This window comes from Apodemus sylvaticus, chromosome 1 (assembly GCF_947179515.1).
Source record: "Apodemus sylvaticus chromosome 1, mApoSyl1.1, whole genome shotgun sequence".
In the NCBI taxonomy this organism is placed as follows: domain Eukaryota; kingdom Metazoa; phylum Chordata; class Mammalia; order Rodentia; family Muridae; genus Apodemus; species Apodemus sylvaticus.
In genome coordinates this window covers 183,605,387-183,630,178 of record NC_067472.1, presented here as the reverse complement: position 1 = coordinate 183,630,178, position 24,792 = coordinate 183,605,387, and the positions used below count along the sequence as shown (strand labels likewise).

Genomic DNA, 24,792 nt, shown 5'->3' with positions numbered 1-24,792 from the left:
CTGCAATAAACCCTTTCCTGCCCAAGCTGCTTTCAATCAGTGTTTTCTCACAGCAATAGAAGCCAAGACAATTTTTCTCTAAATCAATGTTTAGAAGAAAGAAAACCCTTGCAGAGCAGGCGGTACCTGGATGGTGTCCACAGGACAGGGCACAAAGTCCAGATGTGAGAGGCAGCGACTGGGGCCCACCAGGTGGGGCCCCCGAGGCCCTTCCCGGCGATACTCTTTGATAGGTTGGAGATGGAGCCGCTCCCGAGGGAGCACAGCTTCATGGCACGGAGCGTAGCCAGGTGGGGGCAAGAACTTAAATTCACCATGGCGGCCACCAAGGAGGAAGCGCACTCTGGGGAAGCGAGGTGGGGATGAGGGAAAGAGCTTGCGGTTAGTGGGGGTATGTGAGCAACTCTGGGGTCAATACAATGTTCTAGGGCTTTACTTCTCAACCTGTGGGTCACAACAGCCTTTGGGGTCACATGACTCATCAGAAAACACAGATATTTACATTATAATTCAGAATAGTGGCAAATTTTTTGAAGTAGCCACAAAAATAATTTTATGGCTGGGGGGGTCACGACAACATGAGGAGGTAGTTGTATGAAAGGGCCGCAGCATTATGAAGGCTTGAGAACCACTCTTCTAGGGGAGTATGAGGAACCCAAGAAGTCTTGGCTCTGTCTCCCTAGTATCACGAAAGTCATTTAGGAGTCACTTAAATTCTATGATCATTACAAAATAAACAGGATTTCCACGGAATGGGAATTCATAGCGTTGAAAGTGCTCAGAAAGGACCGGGTCCATTAATGTGTTTGGAGTATACCGGTGGCAGGGAGTCACTGGGCAAGCCTGAACTCATTAGACCACCACAGGGACTCTGAGGCCACCAGGGTGTCGAACAGGATCTTAGATCACTATCAAATGCTAAAGTCGTTGGAAGAGTCTAGGGTCACTGCAGGTCACTGGAATGGTCTTGGGTCACTGAGACATCTCTGTGAGAGTCTGGAGTCATTATAAAGTCACTGTGAAATTCTAAGGGTACTTGGAGGTCCCTGGACAGACATAGGAATCGGAGATCACTAGGGTCATACTCTGAGGTCACATAGCCCTTGGTGTGAGCACAACTGGCCACCAATCTGTTGTAAAGCAGGCGTCTCTGTCCCTGCCTTCTAGGAGGATGGCTTCTGATTGGGGATGGACAGTGGGACAGGGACGGATTCTCACTTGATACCAGCTGAGAAGCTCACAACAGGGAAGAAGAGCCCATCCAGGTTGAAGGATTCGAAGACACCCTGCACGGGGCAGCCATTGATACGAAAGGAGATGGACGGTACACTGAGGTCCAGGCAGCAGCTGACCACATCCTCCGGGGCCAAGAGGTGCTGTCCCGGAGAGGTCACTGGGCGTGCCACATGCCCTGCAACAAATCACCGGAAAAGGGTCAAGGATCAAAGGTCCCACAAAAGCAATGATATTGCCACAAGTTATGGCTATTAAGACATCCTGTAGGGGCCAAAAAGTGGAATCTGTACAAGCAGAGTTTCCCATCGATACCTGTCCAGAGATGCAGCCCATCAAAGCCGTAAGAGTAGAGGTCATCGCCGACCCCGTTGCCGCCCCAGCCCTCGCCGCCTCCAGGGTAGGGGCTGTAGCCCTCGCTGAGGGCCCAGCCCACCCGCAGGTGGGTGGCCTGAGCTGTGAGAAATGGAGCCACCTCATCCACCATCACCTCGAAGTACCATTTGCCATACTGGGTGGAGCCTTCTGCTCGGCCCACAAAGATGTTGGGGCGGATGCTGCAGGAGAAACAGGACAGGAGAGATGGAGATGAGAGCCGGAAGGGGGAAGAAAAGAGAGAGACACACAGACATCAAAAGATAAAGGGAGAGGAGCCGGAGAGATGGCTCAGAGGGGAAGAGCATGGGCGGCTCTCGCAGAGGACCTGGGTTCGATTCCCAGCACTCATTAGGAGGTTCACAACCAACTGTAACTCCAGTTTCAGGGAATCATATCCCCTATCCTCTGTGGGCATCAGGTTTGCAGGTAATACACAGATATACACAAAGGATGAGAGATAGCCAGGGAGAAGGAACAGGAAGAGAGAAGGACAGAAACAGGCAAAGAGAAAGAGGAAACACAGGAAAGAAGGAAGAGAGAGAGGCAAAATAGAGACCAAAAGAGAAGAAAGAATAAGGGTCCACGCATGAGCCAGGGCCAAGGGACTCCTGGACAGGTAGATGGGCGAGAGACATCCCTTGGGTTGGAGTCCCTGGGTCAGGGGGGTGCTTGAGAGGCTCTGAGCCTGAGGTGATGTTGGGGTCCAGGTTGGGGTTAAGAGCCACACCTGGTGACATAGTTGATGAGGTTTGTCTGCAGCAGAAGCTCGCGGCCCGGGAGCAAGTTCTCCGTAATAAGGTCCTGGTTGGAGCGCACAGCCACGCCATTGCATACACAGAGTGAGCACAGTACATCCAGGACCTGGAAGTCAAGTTCAGAGGTCAAGGGGAATGAGGCTAGCGTTAGCCAGGCGTGGTTGCACATGCCTTTAATCCCAGCACATAGGAGGCAGAGGCAGCTGGATCTGGGACTCGGGGCGGGGTCGGGGATGCAGGGCCAACCTTGTGATTCCTCCCATGCTTGTCTAAGAGGGAGATGATGGACTTGATGTGGTTCTCCTGGATGATGTTCAACACCTCAGGACTCTCAATCAGGACACAGTACAACACCTCCAGGATGCCTGCCGGTGCCCACAGGAGAGTGAGGTGGGATGGCCTTTCCTCCCCAACCTTCCCTTCCGCCATCCTGTTCTCTTACCAGATGAGGCCTCCAGACGATCCAGCTTGCTGACCAGCCAATCCAAGTTTGTGGAGAAGAGGGCACAGTTGGTACGATTGCCACGGATCAGAGAGGCTGTAGGGGGCACGAAGGTCGGGTCTATTAGGATGGGCGTCTGGGTGCCCTCGGGGACGTCAGCTCTGGGTCCCCTTACCTAGAAGCTCATACAGCAGGTTCACAATCTCTTTCCAAGATTCGGCTGCCTCCTCCCCTGCAAATTCAGCAAAGTGGGCAGCGGTGGTGTAGACGTTGAGGCGGTCGATGCAATTCAGGACCAGGGAGAGCATCCCCTGGGGTGAGGAAATGAAGGTTTTACAGCAGGAGTCCCAGGCCCAGCCTTGGATTTCCTAAGTCATAGCCTGAAACAGGTAATGGCTGTGTGCCCAGAGGTCACCAAGCATCTTTAGTCTATGTCTCCAGACTTACTGCCTTCCTCTCCTTAACTCATCATGCCTGTCAATGCGCTCTTTGCCTCGGTCTCCATTATACTATGCCCTTATTAACATCGGGCTGGATTTGCGCCTCTGTGAGCTACTGTTTTCTCTTCATTTTACTCATTTCCAGGAACCCTACTCCTGGTCACACTTGGAGCAGTTCACTTTTACCACTTAATAATGAATAAGAGGGGGCCAGAGAGATGGCTCAGTGATTAAGAGCATCGACTGCTCTTCCAGAGGTCCTGAGTTCAAATCCCAGCAACCACATGGTGGCTCAGAACCATTCGTAATGAGATTGGACACCCTCTTCTGGTGTCTGAAGACAGCTACAGTATACTTACATATAATAATAAATAAATCTAGCTGGGCGATGGTGGCGCATGCCTGTAATCCCAGCACTCTGGGAGGCAGAGACAGGCAGATTTCTGAGTTCGAGGGCAGCCTGGTCTACAGAGTGAGTTCCAGGACAGCCAGGGCTACACAGAGAAACCCTGTCTCAAAAAACAAAAACAAAAACAAAACAAAAACAAATAATAAATAAATCTTATAAATAAATAAATAAGAGATTTATTTTCACCCTCTCCCCTCTGACAGTTTAATTTTTCTTCTCCTTCTTCTTGTCTCACTGTGTAGCCTTGGCTGGCTGTAGACCAAGCTGGTTTTAACTCCTAGAGCTCTGCTTAACCTCTGCTTCCAGAATTCTTATGTTAAATGTGTGTGCCAATATGTCCAGCTACACACACACACACACACACACACACACACACACACACACAACCACAATGGTTTGCTTTCAGGGATGTAAGTGAGCCATTTTTATGCCCAGTGGCTGCAGAAGTCAAAGGAGGAAGTCGGGTCCCCTGGAACTGGAATTGCAGATAGTGGTCATCTGCTCTGTGGGTGCTGGGAACTCCCAGGCCCTCTGAGAGAGCAGCAAGTGTTCTTAAGCACCGAGCCCGCGCTCGCTCCAGCCCCTGAGTATTTTGTGCATGTGTGCGTATACAGATGGGCATGCGCATGTATGTACCTATGTGTGTGTGTGCAGACGGGCATGCGCATGTATGTACCTATGTGTGTGTGTGTGTGCAGATGGGCATGCGCATGCGCATGTATGCACCTATGTGTGTGTGTGCAGACGGGCATGCACATGTATGCACCTATGTGTGTGTGTGCAGACGGGCATGCGCATGTATGCACCTATGTGTGTGTGTGGAGGCCAAAGAACAGAGTTTCTCGTTGGCCTGGAGTCTGGCACTTAGGTTACACTGGCTGACCACCAAGCCTTGGGGATCTGCCTGTCTCTGCCTCCCCACTGCTGGGCCTCCGAGGGTTTCCCAGTGTGCCTGACAGTTTCCCACGGTGGGTTCTGAGTATCTAACTCAGTTTCTCATGTACTTTGACTGAGCTCTCTCTCTAGCCTTTTGATCGTGTGAATCCTGACACACGTAGAGAACGTGTGTAAAACCTGCACAGCTAATCCTCACTCTTCACAGTAACATTCTGTAAAATCACACGAATGGTGAATTATCAGCTATTGAACCATTTATTACTCACAACAAAAATACAGGGGATTCCTGCAAATGTCTGGATAAATATGTTTTTGTTTGTTTATTTGAAAGAAGGCCTCACCCTGTAGTCCAGGCTGTCCCAGAATTGGTAACAACCCCCATGTCCCAATTCCCAAGTGCTAAGCCTCCACACCTAACTTACTATAATTTTTTGAGTCAGGATCTTGTTGTATAAACCTGGCTGGACTTGGTACTTACTACATAGAGCAGACTGGATTTGAACTTGTGCAAATCCTTCTACCTCTGCCTCCCGAATTCTGGTGTGCCGCCACCCTGCCTTAAAATTTTTATTTCTAGGGCCTAGAGAGTATGAAGAGATGGCTCAGTGGTTAAGAGAGCACTGGCTGCTCTTCCAGAGGTCCCTGGTTCAATTCCCAGCAACCACATGACAGCTCACAACTGTCTGTAACTCCCGTTCCAGATCTTATGACACCTCACACAGACATATATGCAGGCACAAAACAAATGGGCCCAGGCTAGCCCATAAAACTAGCCCAGGCTAGCCCATGAAATAAAAATAAATTATATATATTTTTTAATTTTAAAAAGATGGAATCATGGTTGAAGTTGTAGCTCAGGTGGTAATATTTATTTAGCACATAAGAAGTCCTGAGTTTGTTTCCCAGCACCCATCAAGTGAAGGTGAGCATACACTTGTAATTCCTAGGAGGCGAGAGCACAAGCTACAGCCTTCCCTACTGCAAGTTCGTGGCCAGCCGAGGGCAAGAGGGAGAGGGGAGAGCATGGGAGAGGAGGAGGGGAAGGTAGAGGGAAAAGGAGTATATTTGCTGTGTGACCCAGGCTAGCCCCAAACTCCTGGGCTCAAATGACCTTACTTTACCTTCCAAGTAGTTGGGACTATAAAGCATGAGCTATTGTGCTCAGCTCTGGACACAATATTTCATCAATGAGTTAGTGCATAACCTTGCTTTATGTATGTTTTTATATAAAGAAACTTATTCATAATACAGTGTTTTATTAAAGAATATCGAATTTACAACTAACTGCATTATATTAACTCCTAAATGAAACACATCTGCAAGAATTTCCTTCCTGCACGTAAGAATTCCAGAGGGAGCTACATAGTAAGGGGAAAAAAAAGGTCTGTGTCCCACACCTTTAATCCCAGCACTGGGGAGGCAGAGGCAGGAGGATCTCTCGAGTTCAAGGCCAGTCTGGTCTACAGAGTGAGTTCCAGGACAGCCAGGGCCCCACAGAGAAACCTTGTCTCAAAAAACAAAAAGATATATCATTAAACAAAGAAGTGGCAGGAAAAACTGACAGACAGACAGACAGACAGACAGACAGACAAACTGGGCCTCACAGAAATTTCAAAAAAAATAAGCATCAGGTTGGGAGAATTAGTTGCACATGCCTTTAATCTCAGGGTTCCCAAGGTGGATCTCTGTGAGTTCAAGGCCAGCCTGGACTACAGAGTAAGTTCCAGGACAGCCAGAACTACATAAAGAAACCCTGTATCACAAAGACAAACAAACAAACAAAAGAATTCCAGATGATACCTGAAAGTCATTCATTCATACGTTTACATTTTGACACAATGTTTGTTATGTATTTGTTCATGCATAGGTGTGCATTCTGTTCCTGTGGAGACCAAAGGTCAACTTCTGGGTGTCTTCTTTCTTATTTGGCATCTTGGCTTTATGTTTTGTCTCAGTTTGTAGGCCTGGCTGGCAGGAAACTTGCTATGTCGACCAGGCTGGGCCCTGAACTTACAGAGATCCTTCCAAGCACTAGGATCAAAGATGTGCCTCAAGTTCAGCTTTACATTACTATTTTTAATATGTGTATGTGTGAGGGTTTGTGTGTGTGAGTGTGGGTCCCTGTGGAGGCCAGAGGCACCTCTAGAGCTGGAGTTCAGGTGTTTGTGAGCCACCAGATACGGGGACTGGAAACTGAACTTGAGTCCTCTGATACAGCAGTACATGTCCTTAACCGCAGAGCCATCGCTCCAGTCTCCACCTGTGTGTGTGTGTGTGTGTGTGTGTGTGTGTGTGTGTGTGAGAGAGAGAGAGAGAGAGAGAGAGAGAGAGAGAGGAGAGAGAGGGGGGGGTCTCTTCCTGTACCTACCTATCTGTACTGCCCTGCATATACTGTACTAATTCCACCCTGTCGGTAGTTTTACAATGATCCTTCTTCCTCATCAGGAGAGGAGGGGCCACGCTATGCCTTAGTGTAGACACACTTCTCACCGCTGACTGGGCAGCAGAGTCCTTAGTGTAGACACACTTCCCACCACTGACTGGGCAGCAGAGTCCGGAATCTCTTGTTCCACCCCTCTCAGGTCCTCCTACTTTTGCAGAGCTGAGCACCCCACACCTCTTCCTTTCTTGATCTCCTAAGAGATGACTAATACCTCACCCCAGTTGAGGTCCTCCCTGTAATCTCCTCCCAGATGTACCAAGATCAGCCTCTGTTGCTGTATCCCTACTGCCCACTCTGGTACTGCCCTCGAGGCCACATCCCATAGACTCCAAACCAGAAGCCCGATCATTAGGAGCCTCTGACTCAGCGCTTGGACATAGGTCTCCCCTATTCCCTCCCACCTGCGAGGCCCCGCCCATCTGCACCGCCCGCCCCCTCCTAGAGGCGAGGTCCTTCACTTTCTTACAGGCCCTGCCCTCTCTAGCGCTCCTCCCCTGACTCCGCCCCCTCCAAGCCCCACCCTTCGCGCCGTAGCTTCACCTCCTCCTGGAAGAGACTCTGTCGGTTGCGCAGGCTGCGCAATTTGGTCTGCTTCTCCTCGTGCTGCAGTTCCTCCGAAGGCGGCTCGAAGTAGCCGATGAGGTCCTGTAGGCTCAGGATGACGCCCTCGATGGGCAGTGCTGACCCAGCCGGTGGCCCCGAGCCCCGAGGCTTCCCGCTGAAGCTATCGAGACCCCTGTGGGGACCACAGAGCTCAGGAGGGGTTGGGAACCACCACCGTGCGGGACTCCCACAGAGTTCCCACAGGAGGGGTGCGGGGGAGAAGACAGGGAAATAGAAAGGCCTTGGCCCTTTATGCGTAGCAGGCACAGGGGATCATGAAGGAAACAGAACTGGAGAGGGTCAGTCAAGGGTTTGGGTGCTGTTGTGAAAGTTGTGAGGTCGAAGGTCATGCGTGCTAGATCAGAAGCCAAAGGCTGTGGAGGTCAGAGGTCTCTCAAGAGGGCTTGTCAGGCGCATGCGTGGCTAAGAGTGTGTACGGGCTCACTTTATGAACTGGTTGTACAGGCCCGAAGTGCTGTATATCATCCGGGCAGCCTGGGACTCCTCCTGCTGGCATCGTGTCAGTGATAACGCATCATCCATGTGTCCTTCCTGGTGCAGCATGGCCTGGGTGTGCAGACAACCGAGGGGTCAGGAAGGGTTGCCACCTGCTCTATAGGGTGACGGGGACGGAACCTAGGGCTTCATGCATGCTACATGGGTCCCACACTGAACTACAGCTCTGGCGTGTTTTCTTTGGGGTCCTTTGAAATAGGGTTTCACTACGTAGTCCAGGCTGACTTCGAACTCACAGTCCTCCCTCTGCCTCGTGAGTGCTAGAGTTATTGGTGTGACCCACCAGGCCCTGCCAATGATTTACGAGTATTATTTTCAGCCTGTTATTACTTGGAAGACTCTATCTACCATGCAGTTCCTAGGGATCAAAGTCAAGGCCTCAGGCTTTGCAGCAAGCTCCTTTACCCACTGGGCCTTTTCCTGACCCTTATTTATTTCTCTCTGTGTGTACGGCTCTCTAGTTTTCAATTTCTGTGTGTCTGTATCTGTGCTTCCCCCGCCCCCTCTCTCCCCACACATACACATACACACGCACACACACATACTCACACATGCACACACACCTCTTTTATCCCCCGTCTACGCTAGTATAATTATAAGGTTCCCAATAAGCTGGGTAATGGACACCACAGCCCGTCCCTGGCCCTGTTCGCGCACCCACCCTTCTGGGAACCTACCTTCTTCTTGAGTACCCCAAGCCTCAGGGACTTAGGGTCTGGGGCAGCATAGGTGAGCCACAGGCCCGAGGCCACATGCTGCACAAAGCAGAGCGACTCTCCATACTTGATCTCAGGGGGCCCCATGCCCTCCACGTCTCTCTTGGGGGCCACATCCAGCTTCTCCTACAGGGACAAGGGACAGACATCAGCCTTCTCTGCCTGGCATCATGGGGGACGCCCAAGCAAGATCCTAGCTATAGCTAGGAGGCCAGAGGGGTGCCAGGGCTGCAGGTGAGCAAGGGCATCCCTCCCTACACACACACACACACACACACACACACACACGCACACGCACACACACATATACACAAGCATACACACACATACACACATGCGCACACACGCATACACAATCGTGTACACATACACACATGCATACACACACATTCACACATGCATTCACATACACTCATACACACATATACACACACATACACATGCATGCACACACACATACACATGCACGCACATACACACATATGCACTCGTGCACACATACACACATGCATACACATGCACTCACACATGCACTTACATACATGCACTCACACACACGCACACACACGCATACACATGCACACACACATACACACGCACACACATACATGCATACACACACTCATACACACACATACATATACACACATACACATGCACACATACATGCATACACACACATATGCATGCACACGTGCGCACACACATGCATACACGCATGCATATACACACATACACATACAGACACACACATACACACACACACACACACACACACACACACACACACACACGCACACACCAACCTTGGAGATTCGGAAGCAAAAGGAAGTGGCCTTGGTGTGGGCCTTGCTGGCATCAACCACCACAAGGCCCTGGTCCTCAGTGAGCGCAAGGTACCTCCCTGTGGTCACGTGTCTGATTCTTAGTGGCTGGCCCCAGCGAAGATGGCTCCCGCTCCAGCTATGGACAGTTAGAGTGAGGAGAATCAGGGGGCCCCTCCCCAGGAGCCATTAAGGTGATAGTCTTGGCTTGCAATTCCTCAATCATCTATTTCTTGGGACCCCTAATCTTTCTCAGAGCCCCCTCCTCCCTGCTCAGCAGCTCCAGGCCTCTTGCCTGTCCTTGCACATTCTGCAGCGCTCATCAGCTGTCCCCAGCTCCTCAGGAACTGCCCACCTTCCCCAAGGGCTTCTCTCTTCTAGGGCTCCAGGATCCCTGAGGGCCTACATCTCCTCCAGTCTCCTAGGTTGGATCCCCCACCCCCACCCCAAACCTTCCAGTATCTTCTTCAGATCTCCTTCAAGACCCTTTCTCCTCTCCCAGGCTGCAGAGTAGTCCCCAACCCCGCCCCCAACACACCTGATTCTCAGCGGCTCTAGCCTCCACAGGGAGCGGGCATGCGTGCACACAGGCCCCCCCTCGTAGTAGACAAGTCTGGGGATATGGCAGAAAACAAGGTCAAGGGTGTAGACTCCAGCCCCTAACCCTGTCCAGAGGCTTCTGAGATATGCACAAACGGCCCATGCATGGAAGGCTTGGTCCCCAACCTATAGGACTATTGGGGAGTGGTAGAGCCTTTGGGAGGGAGCTTAGTGGAAAGAGATTATGTCACTGAAATATCAGAACCTTGGCCCATAGTCATAAGGTAGAAACAGCCTCTGCCACATACTGTTACCACGATGTCCTGTGCCACCCACACAAAATAACAAGAGCCAAGCTATCATGGATCGAAACCATGAGCCAAAATAACCTTTTTCATTTACTGAGTTGCCCCTCGGGCATTTTGTCACAGTAACAGAGAGCTAAAAGGCACAAAGTCCCAGCCAATCTTTCCCTCCAACACCCCTGGACCCCAGGTCTCCTTGTCCCAAGCGCAGACCTGCGTTGGTCATCACTGTCAGAAGGGGAGATGGTCAGACATTCATCCATGTGTCCATGAAAGAGGCGGAGGACATGACCTCCGGTTACGAAGCCTGAGGAAGATCAAGGAGAGGTAGCTGCTGTGAGGCGAGAACCCCAGAAAAACCTGGATGTCGGTGTGGAGTCTAGGGGTCCCATATCTCCCCCATGGAGGGTTAAGGGTGGGTCTGGGAAGTGATGTCCTGGAGTTGATGGTCTGTGTCATACATAGGCCATGTTTAAGGATGTGAGATCTGGGATCTGAGGTGAGAGGCCACCCGTAGGGATCTGGATAAGCCAGAATAGGGTCAGCGGACTTGGAGTCTGTGACTTAGGGCTCTCTGGACCTCTGAGGTTGAGGTCAGATTATTGAGTCAGAGGACTGGGGCTCCCTGCTGTGGGGTCTGTGTTCTGAGGCCTGAGGCTCAGGCTTAGAGGTGCACTGGTTGGCTCTGAGGCTAAAGTTGGCAGTAAGAACTCTTTTTTTAAAGATTTATTTATTTTATGTATGTGAGTACACTGTAGCTATCTTCAGGCACTCCAGAAGAGGGCGTCAGATCTCATTACAGATGTGGTTACAGACACCATGTGGTTGTTAGGATTTGAACTCTGGACCTTCGGAAGAGCAGCCAGTGCTCTTCCAGCCCTGCAGTAAGAACTTCAATTCTGAGTGTTGGTTTGGGGGAATCTTAGGCTGACATGAGGTCAAGGCCCTGGGCTGTGGTCTGAGTCTGAGACTCTGAGCTCGGGAGTATGAGCTTGGAAAGACCTGAGCTTTGTCTTATGTAGTTAAATGATAAGGGGACTGGAGAGGTGGCTGTCATTGCAGAGGCTGAGTCCTGTTCCTAACACCCACGAAGCAGCTCAGAACTGTCTATCTACAACTCCAGTTCCAGGGGATCCAACATGATCTTTTGGCCTCTGCAGGCACCGTATGTATATTTTATATACATATAGTATATAAAATATATAAAACAATATATAGCATAATATATAAGATTATTAATCAGTTAATTAACATATAGTTATATATAATATATGTTTTGTGTTATGTTATATATATATCATAATATATAATATGTTAGAGTTTTTAAGAATTCAGTGGATTTGAGTTTCAAGGCTTAGGTATCAGTGGCTTAATTCTCATTTTGGTTCTAGTTTAGAACCCTGCGGTTGGAGTCAAAACACAGGGTCATTTTCTGGTGTCTTACTCTAGAACCTAAGACTGGAATTTTTGATGTGAGCTTTTGCTTTTTGTTTTCCTTTGGTTTGCTTTTGGGTGAGATCACCCGTGTGGTTTTGTGAGGCCTTTCCTTTTGTTCAGCTGGGGCTTTCTGTGTACATATGTGTACATGTTTGCATGTGCTCGTGTGTAGTTTGTAGGCAGGTGCTCATGCATGTGGAGCCAGAGGTCAGCACTGGGTGTGTTCTGCAGCTATTCCTCACTTTACTTCAGGGAGCATGGAACCCGCGGGGTAGGTTTCTCAATGAGCCTGGAGTTCGCTGACCCAGTTCACCTGATTCCCAGGAAGCCCCAGGGCCCCTCCTGTCTCGCCCACCAAATACTGGGGTGACAGATAAGTTTGTGACACCTTGCCTGGCTTTTGATTTGTTTTGTTTTGTTCAAGACACGATTTCTCTGTGTAACAGGCCTGGCAGGCACTCTTTCTGTAGACCAGGCTGGCCTCGAACTCAGAGATCTGCCTGCCTTTGCTTTCCAAGTGATGGGATTAAAGACGTGTGCCACTACCTCTAGGTTTAAACCTAGCTTATTAAAAACAAAGGTGCTCATTTCTCATTTCCCCATAGTTCCACAGCAAAAACTTTGCTAACTGAGCTATCTTCCCAGCCCCTGTGGCTTTGGTGTGTGTGTGTGTGTCTGTGTGTGTGTATGTGTGTGTGTGTGTGAGAAAGAGAGAGAGAGGGAGAGAGGGAGAGAGAGAGAGCGTGCATGTGTGTATGGGTGTCTGTGTGTGTATCTGTGTGTGTTTGTCTCAGTGTGTGTTTGTCTGTGTATTTGTATTTGTGTGTGTGCATATGTATGTGTGTATGGATATCTGTGTGTGCGTTTGTGTGTTTGTGTAGGTGTGGGGGTGTATGTGTGTATTTGACTGTCTCTGTGTGTGGGGATGGGTGTGGGTGTTTTGCCTGCATGAATATCTTGCACTGCTTGTGGACCTGGTGCCCACAGAGACAGAAGATGGCATTGGATCCCTTGGAACTGAAGTTGCGGAAGGTTGTGAGCTGCCCTGTGGGGGCTGGGGATCAAATCCGGGTCACCTGGGAAGAGCAGCCTGTGTGCGTGCCTGCAGAGCCATCTAGCCAGCCATGTTTTCTGGGTTTTGGTTGGTTAGTTATTTTGGGGTTTTGTTTGTTTGTTATGAGTTTGTTGTTGGAGCGTTACGGTTAACATCTGAGAGTGTGGAGCCAGGCAGGTGGCTTAGCAGGCACTAGCACGTGACACCACGCCTGGCAGGCCGAGCTCAATCCTCACAGCCTGCAGTGCAGGGGAAGAGCTGAGCCCACTAAGTTCCCTCCGAGCTTCACACACATGTGCATGGTCCCCTCCACACACTCAAATTTTAATCAAAAAACTTTGAGAGTCCAAGGCAGGTAGGATAAGGTCTGAGGTCTGAGCTGAGTCCTGGGTTAGGATCCGAGGTCTAGATTTCAGGGCTTTGGTCTGAGAGCTGAAGTGTGAGGGTTTCTAAGCTGTGGATCTGAGTGTAGGGGTCTGACTAAGAATAAGTTTTCTGCAATCTGGGCCAGATTAGACCAGATCAAAAATACATAAAGGCAGGTTTATCAGATGCTGCTCCCAAGCCGGGTCACCAGTCCCGAGGAATGGGGCAGGGAAATAGCACACCAGGGCTAAGGCAAGGAGGTTTTATGGTTTTTTGGCAAGGGGTGATGACATGCTCGCCTGGATGTTTCTCCATGCAGACAGCAATGGGGGAAGGAGAGCAGATGGGGATTTCCCAGCTTGCGTGGGGACAAATGGGGGCTCCAACAAAACCGGAATCTTGAGGATTGAACTTGGTATGGGAAGCTTTGGGATCTGAGTTTGGGAGTGGTAGTGAGTGAATTTGGGGCTTGGAGATCTGGGGTTCTGGCTTCTGGTTAGTAAGAAATGTGACGTGAAGGAAGGTTGTAACTTGGAGATGTGAATTATGAGATCCCAAGATTCAGTCTGGGGAAGCACCATTGAGAACCTGTTTTGATGGCCTCGTCTTGGGCCAGAAGCCTGCAGTCCTCACCTTCTTCGCAGCCAGAGCAGATAGGGTTCATGTTCCACAGAGTCTGCATGAAGGAAGCATCCACCTGGAGTTCCCCACTTGCGGTTGACAGGTGCTGTGGACAGCCAAGGTGTGGTGGTCAGTGGTGAGGAGATGAGCAGTAGTTGAGAATCAGTGACCAACCATCAGGGGTAGACGCCAGGAGATACACAGATTGGAGGCAGAAAGTTGGGGGTCAGAAAAATGAGAGCAAATTAGGAAAGGGTTGGAGGAATGGTGGCAGCTGGGTGTGGGGTTGGGGGGGCTGGAGAGGGTGACCAGATCTCTGAAATGTGGGTGTCAGAAAATCAGGAGTTCTGAGTCAGAACACAGGGCCAGAGACCCACTGCGCAAGCCAATGATGAGAGATGAGGCAATGCTAGGTAGAGGTGGCGCACGCCTTTAATCCCAGCACTTGGGAGGCAGAGGCAGGCGGATTTCTGAGTTCGAGGCCAGCCTGGTCTACAGAGCGAGTTCCAGGACAGCCAGGGCTACACAGAGAAACCCTGTCTCAAAAAACCAAGAGAGAGAGAGAGAGAGAGAGAGAGAGAGAGAGAGAGATGGGGCAAATCCAAGCTTCCCTACAGGGGTAGTAGGAGCCATCAGGGGCAGGGTTACTCACCAGGTACCGCTCAGAGGAGACACTCACAAGGATGAGGTCATCCCCAACGCGAACCTTCTCTCCTTCAGACCTCTGCTTCGAGGCTGGGTGCATCGTCCACCAACAGGCCTCCCCTAAGAGTGGGATGACCATCAGGATAACGGTTTCCCACAATGCTCTTCACCAGGGTACTCACAGCCACCAAGCCTTCCAGACCTCAGAGTCTATAAATCCCCACCTTGTCTTCCGGTATAGAATGTGCCCACCCCCCTGTCCAGACCCCCTGCCCACAGCCCCTGCACCTGTTGCATCTTCCTGTAATCCCACATCAAAGGCCAACTTGTCAGTCATGGACCGGGAGGTGGTGAGGCAGCTCAGGTACTAGGGTGGGAGAGCGGGGTCAGCCTCCAGGCAGGGCCGCGCCCTCTCCTCCGCCTGCACCTGTGCTTAGTACACTCACCATGCGGCTGTGCGCGTGCCGGAGCAGGATGGCGTGGCCGTACAAGAGTGTCCTGTGTCCCCCGCCCTGGGATGACTGGAGGGAGGAGATGGCACAGAGTGAGCACAGACGCCAAGGTTTACAACACCGTCTAAAACACATGGCTTAGTCACAAGTGGATGTATGAGCCCGTAAAATGGTACGCTCAGACAGGAAGGCGGGAAACCTCAGCTCAAATCCCCTGTCTGCATCCATTTTCCCATCTATAGAAGCAGGGGCCAGGCGGTGGTGGCGCACACCTTTAATCCCAGCACTTGGGAGGCAGAGGCAGGCGGATTTCTGAGTTCGAGGCCAGCCTGGTCTACAGAGTGAGTTCCAGGACAGCCAGGGCTACACAGAGAAACCCTGTCTCGAAAAAAGCCACAAAAAAACCCAAAAAAACAAAAAAACAAAAACAAAACCCAATAACCTCGGCTACTTAGAGCATTTGAGGCTGGACTGGCATACAAGAGGTTCTATTAAAAACAAAAGAAAAGAAAACAAAAAACTACAAAGCCCACATTGTCATCCCACCTCTTTCCTCTTCTACACCAGCTCCTGAAGTCACCCAAAGAGTGACTTCATCTTCCAGGTGACCAGGGTCACTCGAGAGAGCCCAGTATACCACCTACTGGTGTACCCGTCGTAAATCGTCGCGCTCTAGTCTATGTGCACAGGGACAGTCCTAGCTGTTGCTAGGCTTGTGACTCTCAACCATGGGGATAAAGCGACTCCCTAGTACTGACACACACTCCCATGCTCGAGGAGACTTGGCCCTTTGGAGGAGGGAGGAGACTTCAGTTCCTTGAGGGGCATCAAGCCTCTTTCATGGTTCTCCCATGCCCATGCTCGAAGGAGCCACGTCATGGGGCCACACAGTCCGATGGCAGACCCACACAGGGATGAGGGCGGGGCGGGAGGGGGGAGATGTCCCATGCAGTGCCGGGCAGGGTGGGGAGGAGGATAGAAAGAAGAGAAAGGAATGGACCAGGGAGCAGGGGTCCAGAAGCCCCTTGCTCCCTCCTTCCTTCCTGCCTGGCTTGTTCTGGGCTCCACAGCCCCTGACATCTGGGGTGGGGGAAATACCCCAGCCCCTGTGGTCAGGATGTGGGCCTGAGCAGCAGGCCTGGGGTCAGGAGTGATAGGAAAGACAGATGACACCCAAGGCCAGACCTACCCACTTATCCAAATTGAGGGCCTGTGGGGGGCAGGGCAGAGAGAGGAAGAAGAAGCACATGGTGAATGACCCCCAGATCCCTCACCCATCTTCACCCCTGGCCCCTGCTCCTTGGAGACGGAGCCTTACCTCTACGCCGGCCTCCACAGTGTTGGCCAGCATCTCCTGCAGGGCTCGGACTGACAGAGACTGCTCCAAGATGAAGCAGCAGATGGCCAGATCAGGGGGGACATTCTAAGGTGGGGTGGATAATTATTGCTGGAGCAGGAAGTCTCTCAAGCACTGCTCCCCACAATGCCTCATCCATCCCTTAACCAGAATCAGTCGCACTCCCAGACACCCAGACCCAACCCTCACCGCACAAGAAGCCCCTGACCCCACCAGGCACCACACACATCAAATCTTTGCTAACAACACAGAAAATACCGCTTCCCGCCTCCTCCTTCAAATTCCTCCAACTCACCCAACTCCGCAGAAACTCCCAGATGGCCTGAGTCACACCAGCCTATGTCCCCGGTCTCCTGGAAAGCCCCCACTCTGACCCTATTCCCATAATGTCTTCCCTGCCATCACCCCAAATCTCTCCAATCCTAGAAGAACACTACTTCTGGTCTCTGTCCCTGCCTTTCCAGTCATACCAAATAGGACAGACAGACAAACACACTGTCCCCTCAGATCCCTAAACTCCCTGCTCCCCAGATGTCTGTTGATACCTCCACCCCCCCACCACCACCACCACAGACCATCTCCTTCTCTCAGTCCCCAGGCCCTCTCCTCTGGTCCCCTCCTCTCCCACCTGACTACACCTCACCCTCAGACCACAGGCTTGTCTGGCCTCTTGGTCTTCATGCCCTCCTGACAACCCTTACCAAAGTTCTCCTGGATATCTGAGCCCTCTACTCTTGAATTCAAAGCCAGCTGTGTTTCCGATTCTAACTTCCCTCCATGCCTAGAGCCCTCAAAACCACACACGCTCAGGTGCCTTATACTCGTCCCATCTCCCATGGGACACAGTTCTCTCCTGTCAGGTCGCCTTTCCTCTAAACTGCCGAGGTCTCCTCCTTTGACCTTTGCCCCTCCTTCCGAAGACTCATGACCACCCATTCTGGGTGCCCACAGGAATTCTCCCTGACATCCACCCTCCTCTCACCCTTCACCACCCACCTAAGACTCCGCCCCCCCAAGGCCCCGCCTTTCGTTCTTCAAACCCCCGCCCACCTACCTCAGATCCTGTCCCATAATAGGCTCCGTCTCCATCTCAGACCCCACACTTTTCTCTTCAGAGCCCCTACACACACCACAAATCTTATCCCACCTCAAGTCCTTGCTTATTACTCTTCAGACTGGGTTTGTCTCCTCTTTAGACCCCGCCCCCATCCAAGGCTCCGCCCCTCGGATCTCACCGTCTCAGACTCACCCTAATAGCCTCAGATTCCGCTCATCCCATCTCAGGCCACGCCCCTTTCCCCTGTTAGCTGATCACTCTTTCCAATCAGTATCCCCCTTTTCAAGCTCCAGAGCACCCCCATTTTTTTAAGGACCCAACCCTGCCCTCCTCCCGTGCACTGTGCTCACCGACCTGTGCGTTGCTGGTGGGTTCCAGAAAGCAGAGGCGGTTGCCGAAACCTTCAGCGGCCAGACACAACTTGAGCTGCTCCTTGAGCACTGTGGCGCTGCACTGCAGGACCACCTCGTCATCCTGGGAAAAGAGAGGCACGAGGTTCATTGGTGGGAACCGGAAGGGACAGAGCAGCGAAGACACTGCATCCGATGCTGCTGTCTCTTTCCTCTTCTAGAAAAGATACACTCTACACCCATCAGGCTCCATTTATTTATCTATTTGGTTTGTTGGTTTGTTGTTCGTTTACTTTTATTTTGAGACAGTGTCTTTTTAAGTTGGCCAGGCTAGCCTTGAACGCTTAGAATCGTGAGAGCTGCCTCAGCCCCTCGAGTTGCTAGAATTACTGGGATGTGCCACCATACCTCACTTCATTTTAAAAGAGAGAAACTGAGGTTTAAGGGAATCGAAATCTGGCGCCTCTAGAGGCCTCCTAATGGGGGATCTGCAGGGTGACACAGTGGAGTGTGGAAAATAGCAACTTTCTTACAAATTAAATGTTTGGGGGTGCTCTCTTTGTTTTTTGTTTTGTTGGTTTTTGACACAGGGTGACTCTGTCCTGGATGTCCTAGAACTCACTCTGTAGAGCAGGCTGGCCTCAAACTCACAGAGATCCACCTGCCTCTGTCTCTGGAGCTTTAGGATCAAAGGCATACACCACCACAGCCTGGACAATTTTTTATTTTTTGTTTTTTGGGGGGGTTTGTTTTGTTTAGCAACAGAGTCTTATGTAGCCCAGGCTAGCCTCAAACTTGCCCTGTAGCCAAGGATGACACTGAGCTCCTGACACTTCTGCCTACACTTTCCAAATGCCTACGCTTTCTGAATGCCTATGCTTTGCCTGGCAAATTATTGCATTATGTAGCAGAGAAGACTAGTTCAAGAAATTTACAAAGGGAGCTGATGGACAGCTTGGTGGTTAAGAACACTGGCTGTTTTGACTTCCTTGAGGTACTACTGTTAGCCAGAGAGAGATTCCCCCCAACCCCCAGAACATGAGGTGGGAGAGCCGGCCCCCCTCCCACTTGGTGGCTGTAGCACTGGGGGGGGGGAGAGGGAGCAGGCCCTGCTCCTTGCCTGGGGAGCACAGCAGAGCTGGCTCCTGTGGCATGGGTGCCAGTGAGCGTGCACAGGGGCTGTGAAGGCTGCAGAGCTGGCCCGCCCCTTGCGGGCTGCAGCAGTAGGTGAGTTAGCCAAGGCTAGCTGGAGAGCCCGTCCTGGTGTGTGGGGAGGGAGAGCTGGCGGGCTGCCTCCCAGGCCCAGATCCCGGGCTCTGAGTCAGCCCAGCCCAACATCTACCCCACCTATGAACTGCTGGGGCCCTGACGGAGATCACCCTACAGATCCATAGCTGCAGGACCTCCATGACACAGGGCAACAAGAGGATATCCCAGGAGTCCCGGTGCGGATCCAGTGTTGGCTGTGTGGGCAGAGAGGCGTACTGGGGGGCACACTGGGGCTTTCACGATGAGCGGCCTTTCTGTTTAGTTTATTTTTATTTATTTAATTTTTTTTGTTGTTTTTTGTTTTTTATTTTCGTTTGGAGGAGAGGTTGCAAGGACAGGGAAGGCAGATTCAAAGGGATGGGGAGATGGTGGGATTGGGGTCCATGATGGAGAGAGAGAGAGAGAGAGAGAGAGAGAGAGAGACTGGCTGCTCTTCCAGAGGACCCAGGTTTGACTCTCTGCACCTACACCATTTACAATTCCTGTCCACGGGAACTCGACACCTCTGCTGCAGGCACTAAAGTGGTTCACAGACATGCATGCAAACATGCCTGTACACATAAAATCATGGTAAAAAAAAATGAAACTTTTGAAAAGAAGGTTATACATCCTCCCATAAATCACACTCCAAATTCCCAACACAACAAACACACTCTCCTCCTGAGTGGCAAATCCACAAAAGCAGTCTTCAGTTCATCGGCCTGGTCTGGGAGGAGACAGAGGCAATGCCTAGAGACAGCTGATCTCTATGTACTTCTGAGATCCTGAGATACCTGCTGGGCATCTGTATATCCACAGAAATGATGCAGCCTGGACATCGTTTAGCAAGAATTTACTGGCTGTCTTAGGCTCACGGACACTTCCTGAGTGTACACTACCTGTCTGCACTACTAGGCACTGAATATACAGCATCAGATGCGGGGGGGGGGGGGGGGGAGCCCTGCCCCCAGTCAGCTGATGTGCTCAAGTGTGGCACCATCCATCACCAGGTGAGTAAATGCATAATATATGTAACTAATTATAGTTAGTGGTAGGTGTTCTGAAAAAAAATCATTGTGATATAACAAAGTATAACAAAGTAGCATTGAGGTGGGTGGGGGATGGGGAGAAGTGGCACAGCCTAGCCTAGAAGATGACCTTTAACCTTTAGGTCTTGTCCAAATCAAAAAAAAAAAAAAGTGTGGCTGTTCATCTGTCAGGAGGAATGTTCTAGTGGGTGCAGGGGGTGTTCAGGACTGACACGTGAGACGGGATTGTGGGAACAGCAGGACTGAAGGTGATACGAGGTCAGAGGTCACTTTGAATCCTTGTTAGGTGTTGGTTTTTACCTGCCTCTCCATTTCTCTGGATAAGGAAACTGAGCTCCGAGAGGAAAGTTCAAGTCATTTTCCCAGACAGAGAAAGCGAGTGAGCGGCAAAGCCTCGAAAATCAGAGCCTGGAGTCTGATCATGGGTGCCAACCGAACCACACACAGTCGACTCCCAAGTCTGATCGTGGGTGCCAACCGAACCACACACAGTCGACTCCCAAGCTCTGCTGCATAAGGACAGCGTGAAGAGGAGCCCCGGCTCCAAATGCTGCTTCCAAAGCTGCTTAAAAAGACCCACACCTGGCGTGCCATCGACTCCAGGAGCTGAGGCAGCAGCTTGGGTCCAGGAGTTCAAGACCAGCCTGGATAATATAGCAAGACACTATCTCAAGAGTAGATAATAGCTAGATAGGGATGCCAGTCAGACAGATGATGGATAGATAGATGACAGACTGATGGATGGCTAAGCAAGTAGGTGATTGGCAGATAATCTGGTGTTGCCCGTGGCCTTGGTCTTGCTGAGATGCCATCAAATCTTTATTACGGATGTGCGAGTCCCCACGAAACCCTACTATAGCCAGGTTTACCAGGAAATTTGGGTAGGAGTGGGGTTAATGATCCTCATTGCTTATAAAAGCAGGAGTGATGAAGAGAAACGTTGAAAGGCTCCGGGCCTGCACCTGCCCAAGGCCACTAACTGCTCCCCGAGTCTGCTCAAGATGGAGGAATACATCGGCTAAACTCAAGCAAGATGTGTTAGATAGGAATGTGGAACATCACTGTACACTTGCCCAAGAACCGTTTACCATGTGGCAGTAGTAAATATTATCTGAGGGGAAAAAAAAATCAGTGTGTCAAGACTTGAGGTGTGCACACACCTTTAATCCCAGCACTCGGGAGGCAGGGGAGGTGGATTCCTGAGTTCTAGGGCAGCCTGGCCAATAGAACAACACAGAGAAACCCTGTCTCAAAAAACCAGAGGCAGGTGGATCGCAGTGAGTTTAAAGAGAGTGTGACCTGCATAGGGAGTTCTAGGCTAGCCAGGGCTACACAGAGACCCTTTTATTTTTATCTTTTATTTTTTTAAGTGAGTGTGAATGTTCACTGGGGTTTTCTGTAGTATCAACCTAGTGAGGGTGTGACTAGCTCAGTGTGTGCAAGCGAAGATACAAGCAAACGTGATATAGCCACGCAACAGTATACCAATAAGCTCCTCTGCAAACGGACTCCAGGCTGGGTACACGCTACGTGTCAAAAACTATCCTGAGCAGAAAGACAAATGAGCGCATATCACATATGAAATCCTGGTGGTAACTGAGAGTGTGTGTGTGAGAAGGCTGGGAGGGAGTGACTGCTGCTGGGTGGGAGGGGCCTACGTCGTGAGGGAAGATGCCGGTTACTTGGTTTGCACAGTATGTCAAAACTCCCACACAGCAGACGTGGGGGTGAATGCCAGCAACCCCAGGACTTGAGAGGCGGAGACAAAAGGATCAGGAGTTCACATCCTTGGCTGTGTGGAGTGGGAAGCTAGCTTTCCACACACAGATCCCCTCTAAGGCCACCCTGTTTGAATCTGTATCAATTGCAGCTTGTCAGTTTGACCACAGTCAAGCTGATGGTTTGACACAAAGTCTCCCTAGGTAACTTAGGCTAGTTTTAAACTTAGAACGTGGCCCAGGCAGGCCCAGCACTGGAGTCATGGGTATATACCATCACCACCTGCTTTAACGCTGGAATTTTCTTTTCGTTCAGTAACCAATGAACACATAAGCTATGCCTTGGATTGCTATACAGACTCTTCCTATAAGGGGGGAATAGGAGGTAAACAAGATTTTTTTTTGAAGTACCACACAACCTCAGTCACATTGAGGCAAACAGACCCAGTCTCGGGCCTTAGACCCCCTGAAGACTGTCTACTCTAGCAATCCTGGGTCCAGATTTCCTCTGTTGAAAGCAAGACTTGGCCTCTCGGCACACTCAGAGATGCCACTTCCTGGCCTTGACCTTGGGCAAGTTCACCACTTGGGGCTTGGTTTCCCTCAAATCTCCCTGGGAGATAAAGATAGGGCCCTACCTCAGAAGATAGGGCAATGAAAATATAATTAGACACCTCAGGAGGCTGAGGGCCTGGGCACCGGGCCTGGTGCGGAGTGATGGGAAGCCACAGCCATTAGCTTATTAGGGCAGTGGAAGGCCATGCTGTAGGCTAAGGGGCTGGGGCTGCAGAGAGGCCCTCCTCCAGTGGCTTCACATCCAGCTGTCCCCATCCTTCATTACCAGCCCCACCTGTTTGTTCCTCCCTCCCAAGAAACCGGACCCAGCTTGCCAGGGTCCTATTCCGGGTCTGGAATGCTGCGTCAGCATTTCTGCACGGACCCAGGACCTAGGGGGAGGGGGGAGAGTACAGGGTCAGCAGACCTGGCCCCAATGAGAGACCATCTCCCATACCCATACCCCAACCCCCATCTCAGCCCACGGGAAGGTCTGGTGGGAAGGACTAAGAAAGAGGCAGCCCTTCCCCCTCTTGCCCCCTCCTTGTCCCCTACCCAGAGCCCAGAAGAGAAGGCTATTCTGGGAGAGACACCTGTTGTCCTAAGTCCCATCCCTGCCCCCCAGCTAGGGATCTAAGATTCAGGGAGACAGGACCAGAGGGACAGCAAAACGCAGAAGGCTGAAGCCAAGGGAGCAGAGACAGAGACGGAGACATAAGACATATCAATGGGCTATGCCTGGGAGAGACTGAGTCACCCAGACACCCTCAGAGGCCATTAGCCTACATCGTTAATCCTCCTCACCAAAACCGAGAAGGAAAGTACATTTTAAGATCCGAGAGATGCCCCCCCAGGAGACCGCCAAAGGTTAAGAGTTGAAAAGAAAGGTGTTGTCCAGCCCACCCCAGCCCCCTTCCCAAGAATTTAAATAGGTCAGAGCCTGGAGCAAGAAGGGAATGAGGGCTGGGGTGGCGGTTGAGGACAGCTAAATTAAGCCCAAGAATTAGAACCACCTTCCTCAAGTGCCTGCTTCCATAATGGCAGGAGGGGGGTGCTCCCTCACTGACCCCAAATCTCTTATGTCAGGAGAGGGGGGCATCTGAAGATCCCACCTCTCCTGCCCACTCAGTCCTCCTAAATCCTGCTTATTTTCTGTGGTCGAAATGAGAAAAGACGGAAAGATAAAGTGACCTCGGATTTCAGAGATAAGCAGGGATGAGACAGAGAGGCTCTCAGGAAAGTAAGCAAGAAAGCACCCCAAAACCTCCTGACCCAGACAAAACGTACCGTCCGCAAAAACTGGACCTCGTCCTCGCCTTCACCTCCTCCATCACCCATGATGACAATCCCCGGGTGTCCCGGGCTAAGGTCTGAGGATGGCGAGAGGGGGCTGCAGGCTTGGCGGCGGGGCTAAGGGCGGGCTGGGGTCGGAGACCTCTAGGGAAGCCAGAGGCACCCGCGAGGGAGATGGAACTGCAGGAAGCATGCCCTGTGCCGGCCACAGCCACGAGGAGGTCCCCGCCCCACCGCACACCCATTGGGCAAGCATGGGACGGACCACGCCCCCGTCCCGAACTCCGCCCACAGCACAAACTCTGGTGAAAGGCGGTCGCTCCAGTGGCCTAGGTGTCTAGAAAGCAGCTGAGTGGCCATGGTCACAGCGAGATGTCATGTATATATTTGTTTAGTTAGTTGTCCCTCTCTCTCTCCCTCTCCCTCTAAGTGTGTCATTTACTTCAATATGGCCTTAAACTCCGTAAGTCGTCAAGGATGATCTTGAATGTCTGGCCCCGTTTGATTTATGTAACGCTGTAGTTCAAACCCTGGGTCACTTGCATGCTAGGCAAGCACTCTACCATTGGGCTACATACGCCCTCCATCCTTTCTTAATAGCTAAACCGAACTTCACCCTTGCTGCAGAATCACAGGATTGTGCTTGGATGCACACCACATCCCCTAACATAAAAATAAAAAAATAAATCACTTAGTACCAGACAACCAGACATAGTGGTATGGCTCCTCATCCAAGCTCTGAAGAGACTGAGGCAGGAGGATTGTAAAGTTGGAGTTGGGGCTGCATAATAAGCCCCCGTCTCAGTGTCAACCGATCAGACCCCCCCCCCCAGCTCCTGGGGACTGGACCACCAACCAAAGAATACACATGGCTCTGGCCGCATATGTGGCAGAGGATGGCCTTGTTGGACATCAGTCAGAGGAGCGGCCCTTGAGCCTGAGGGTGTTTGATGCCCCAGTTTAGGAGAATGCTATGGCCAGAAGACGTGAGTGGGTGGGTGGGTGAGTGGGGGAGCATCCCCATAGAGGCAGAAGGGGGTATGAGTTAGAGGGTTTGCGAAGGGAAGACCGGGAAAGGGGGAAATATTT

General features: G+C 51.3%; 1 protein-coding gene across 1 annotated transcript in view; it reads right to left on the bottom strand.

Annotated features, from left to right (window-relative positions):
• Positions 1-23,748, bottom strand: part of Ryr1 (ryanodine receptor 1) — a 133,808-nt gene extending 110,060 nt beyond the window's left edge. The window contains 20 exon segments of the mRNA XM_052167344.1: positions 127-343; positions 1,219-1,411; positions 1,549-1,790; positions 2,339-2,472; positions 2,613-2,731; positions 2,809-2,904; positions 2,984-3,119; positions 7,538-7,733; positions 8,046-8,167; positions 8,794-8,958; positions 9,639-9,795; positions 10,195-10,269; positions 10,715-10,808; positions 13,992-14,085; positions 14,632-14,744; positions 14,913-14,991; positions 15,071-15,145; positions 16,395-16,499; positions 17,845-17,964; positions 23,698-23,748. Of these exon segments, the coding sequence (XP_052023304.1) occupies positions 127-343; positions 1,219-1,411; positions 1,549-1,790; positions 2,339-2,472; positions 2,613-2,731; positions 2,809-2,904; positions 2,984-3,119; positions 7,538-7,733; positions 8,046-8,167; positions 8,794-8,958; positions 9,639-9,795; positions 10,195-10,269; positions 10,715-10,808; positions 13,992-14,085; positions 14,632-14,744; positions 14,913-14,991; positions 15,071-15,145; positions 16,395-16,499; positions 17,845-17,964; positions 23,698-23,748 (2,583 nt within the window).
• Positions 23,749-24,792: the final 1,044 nt, after the last annotated feature.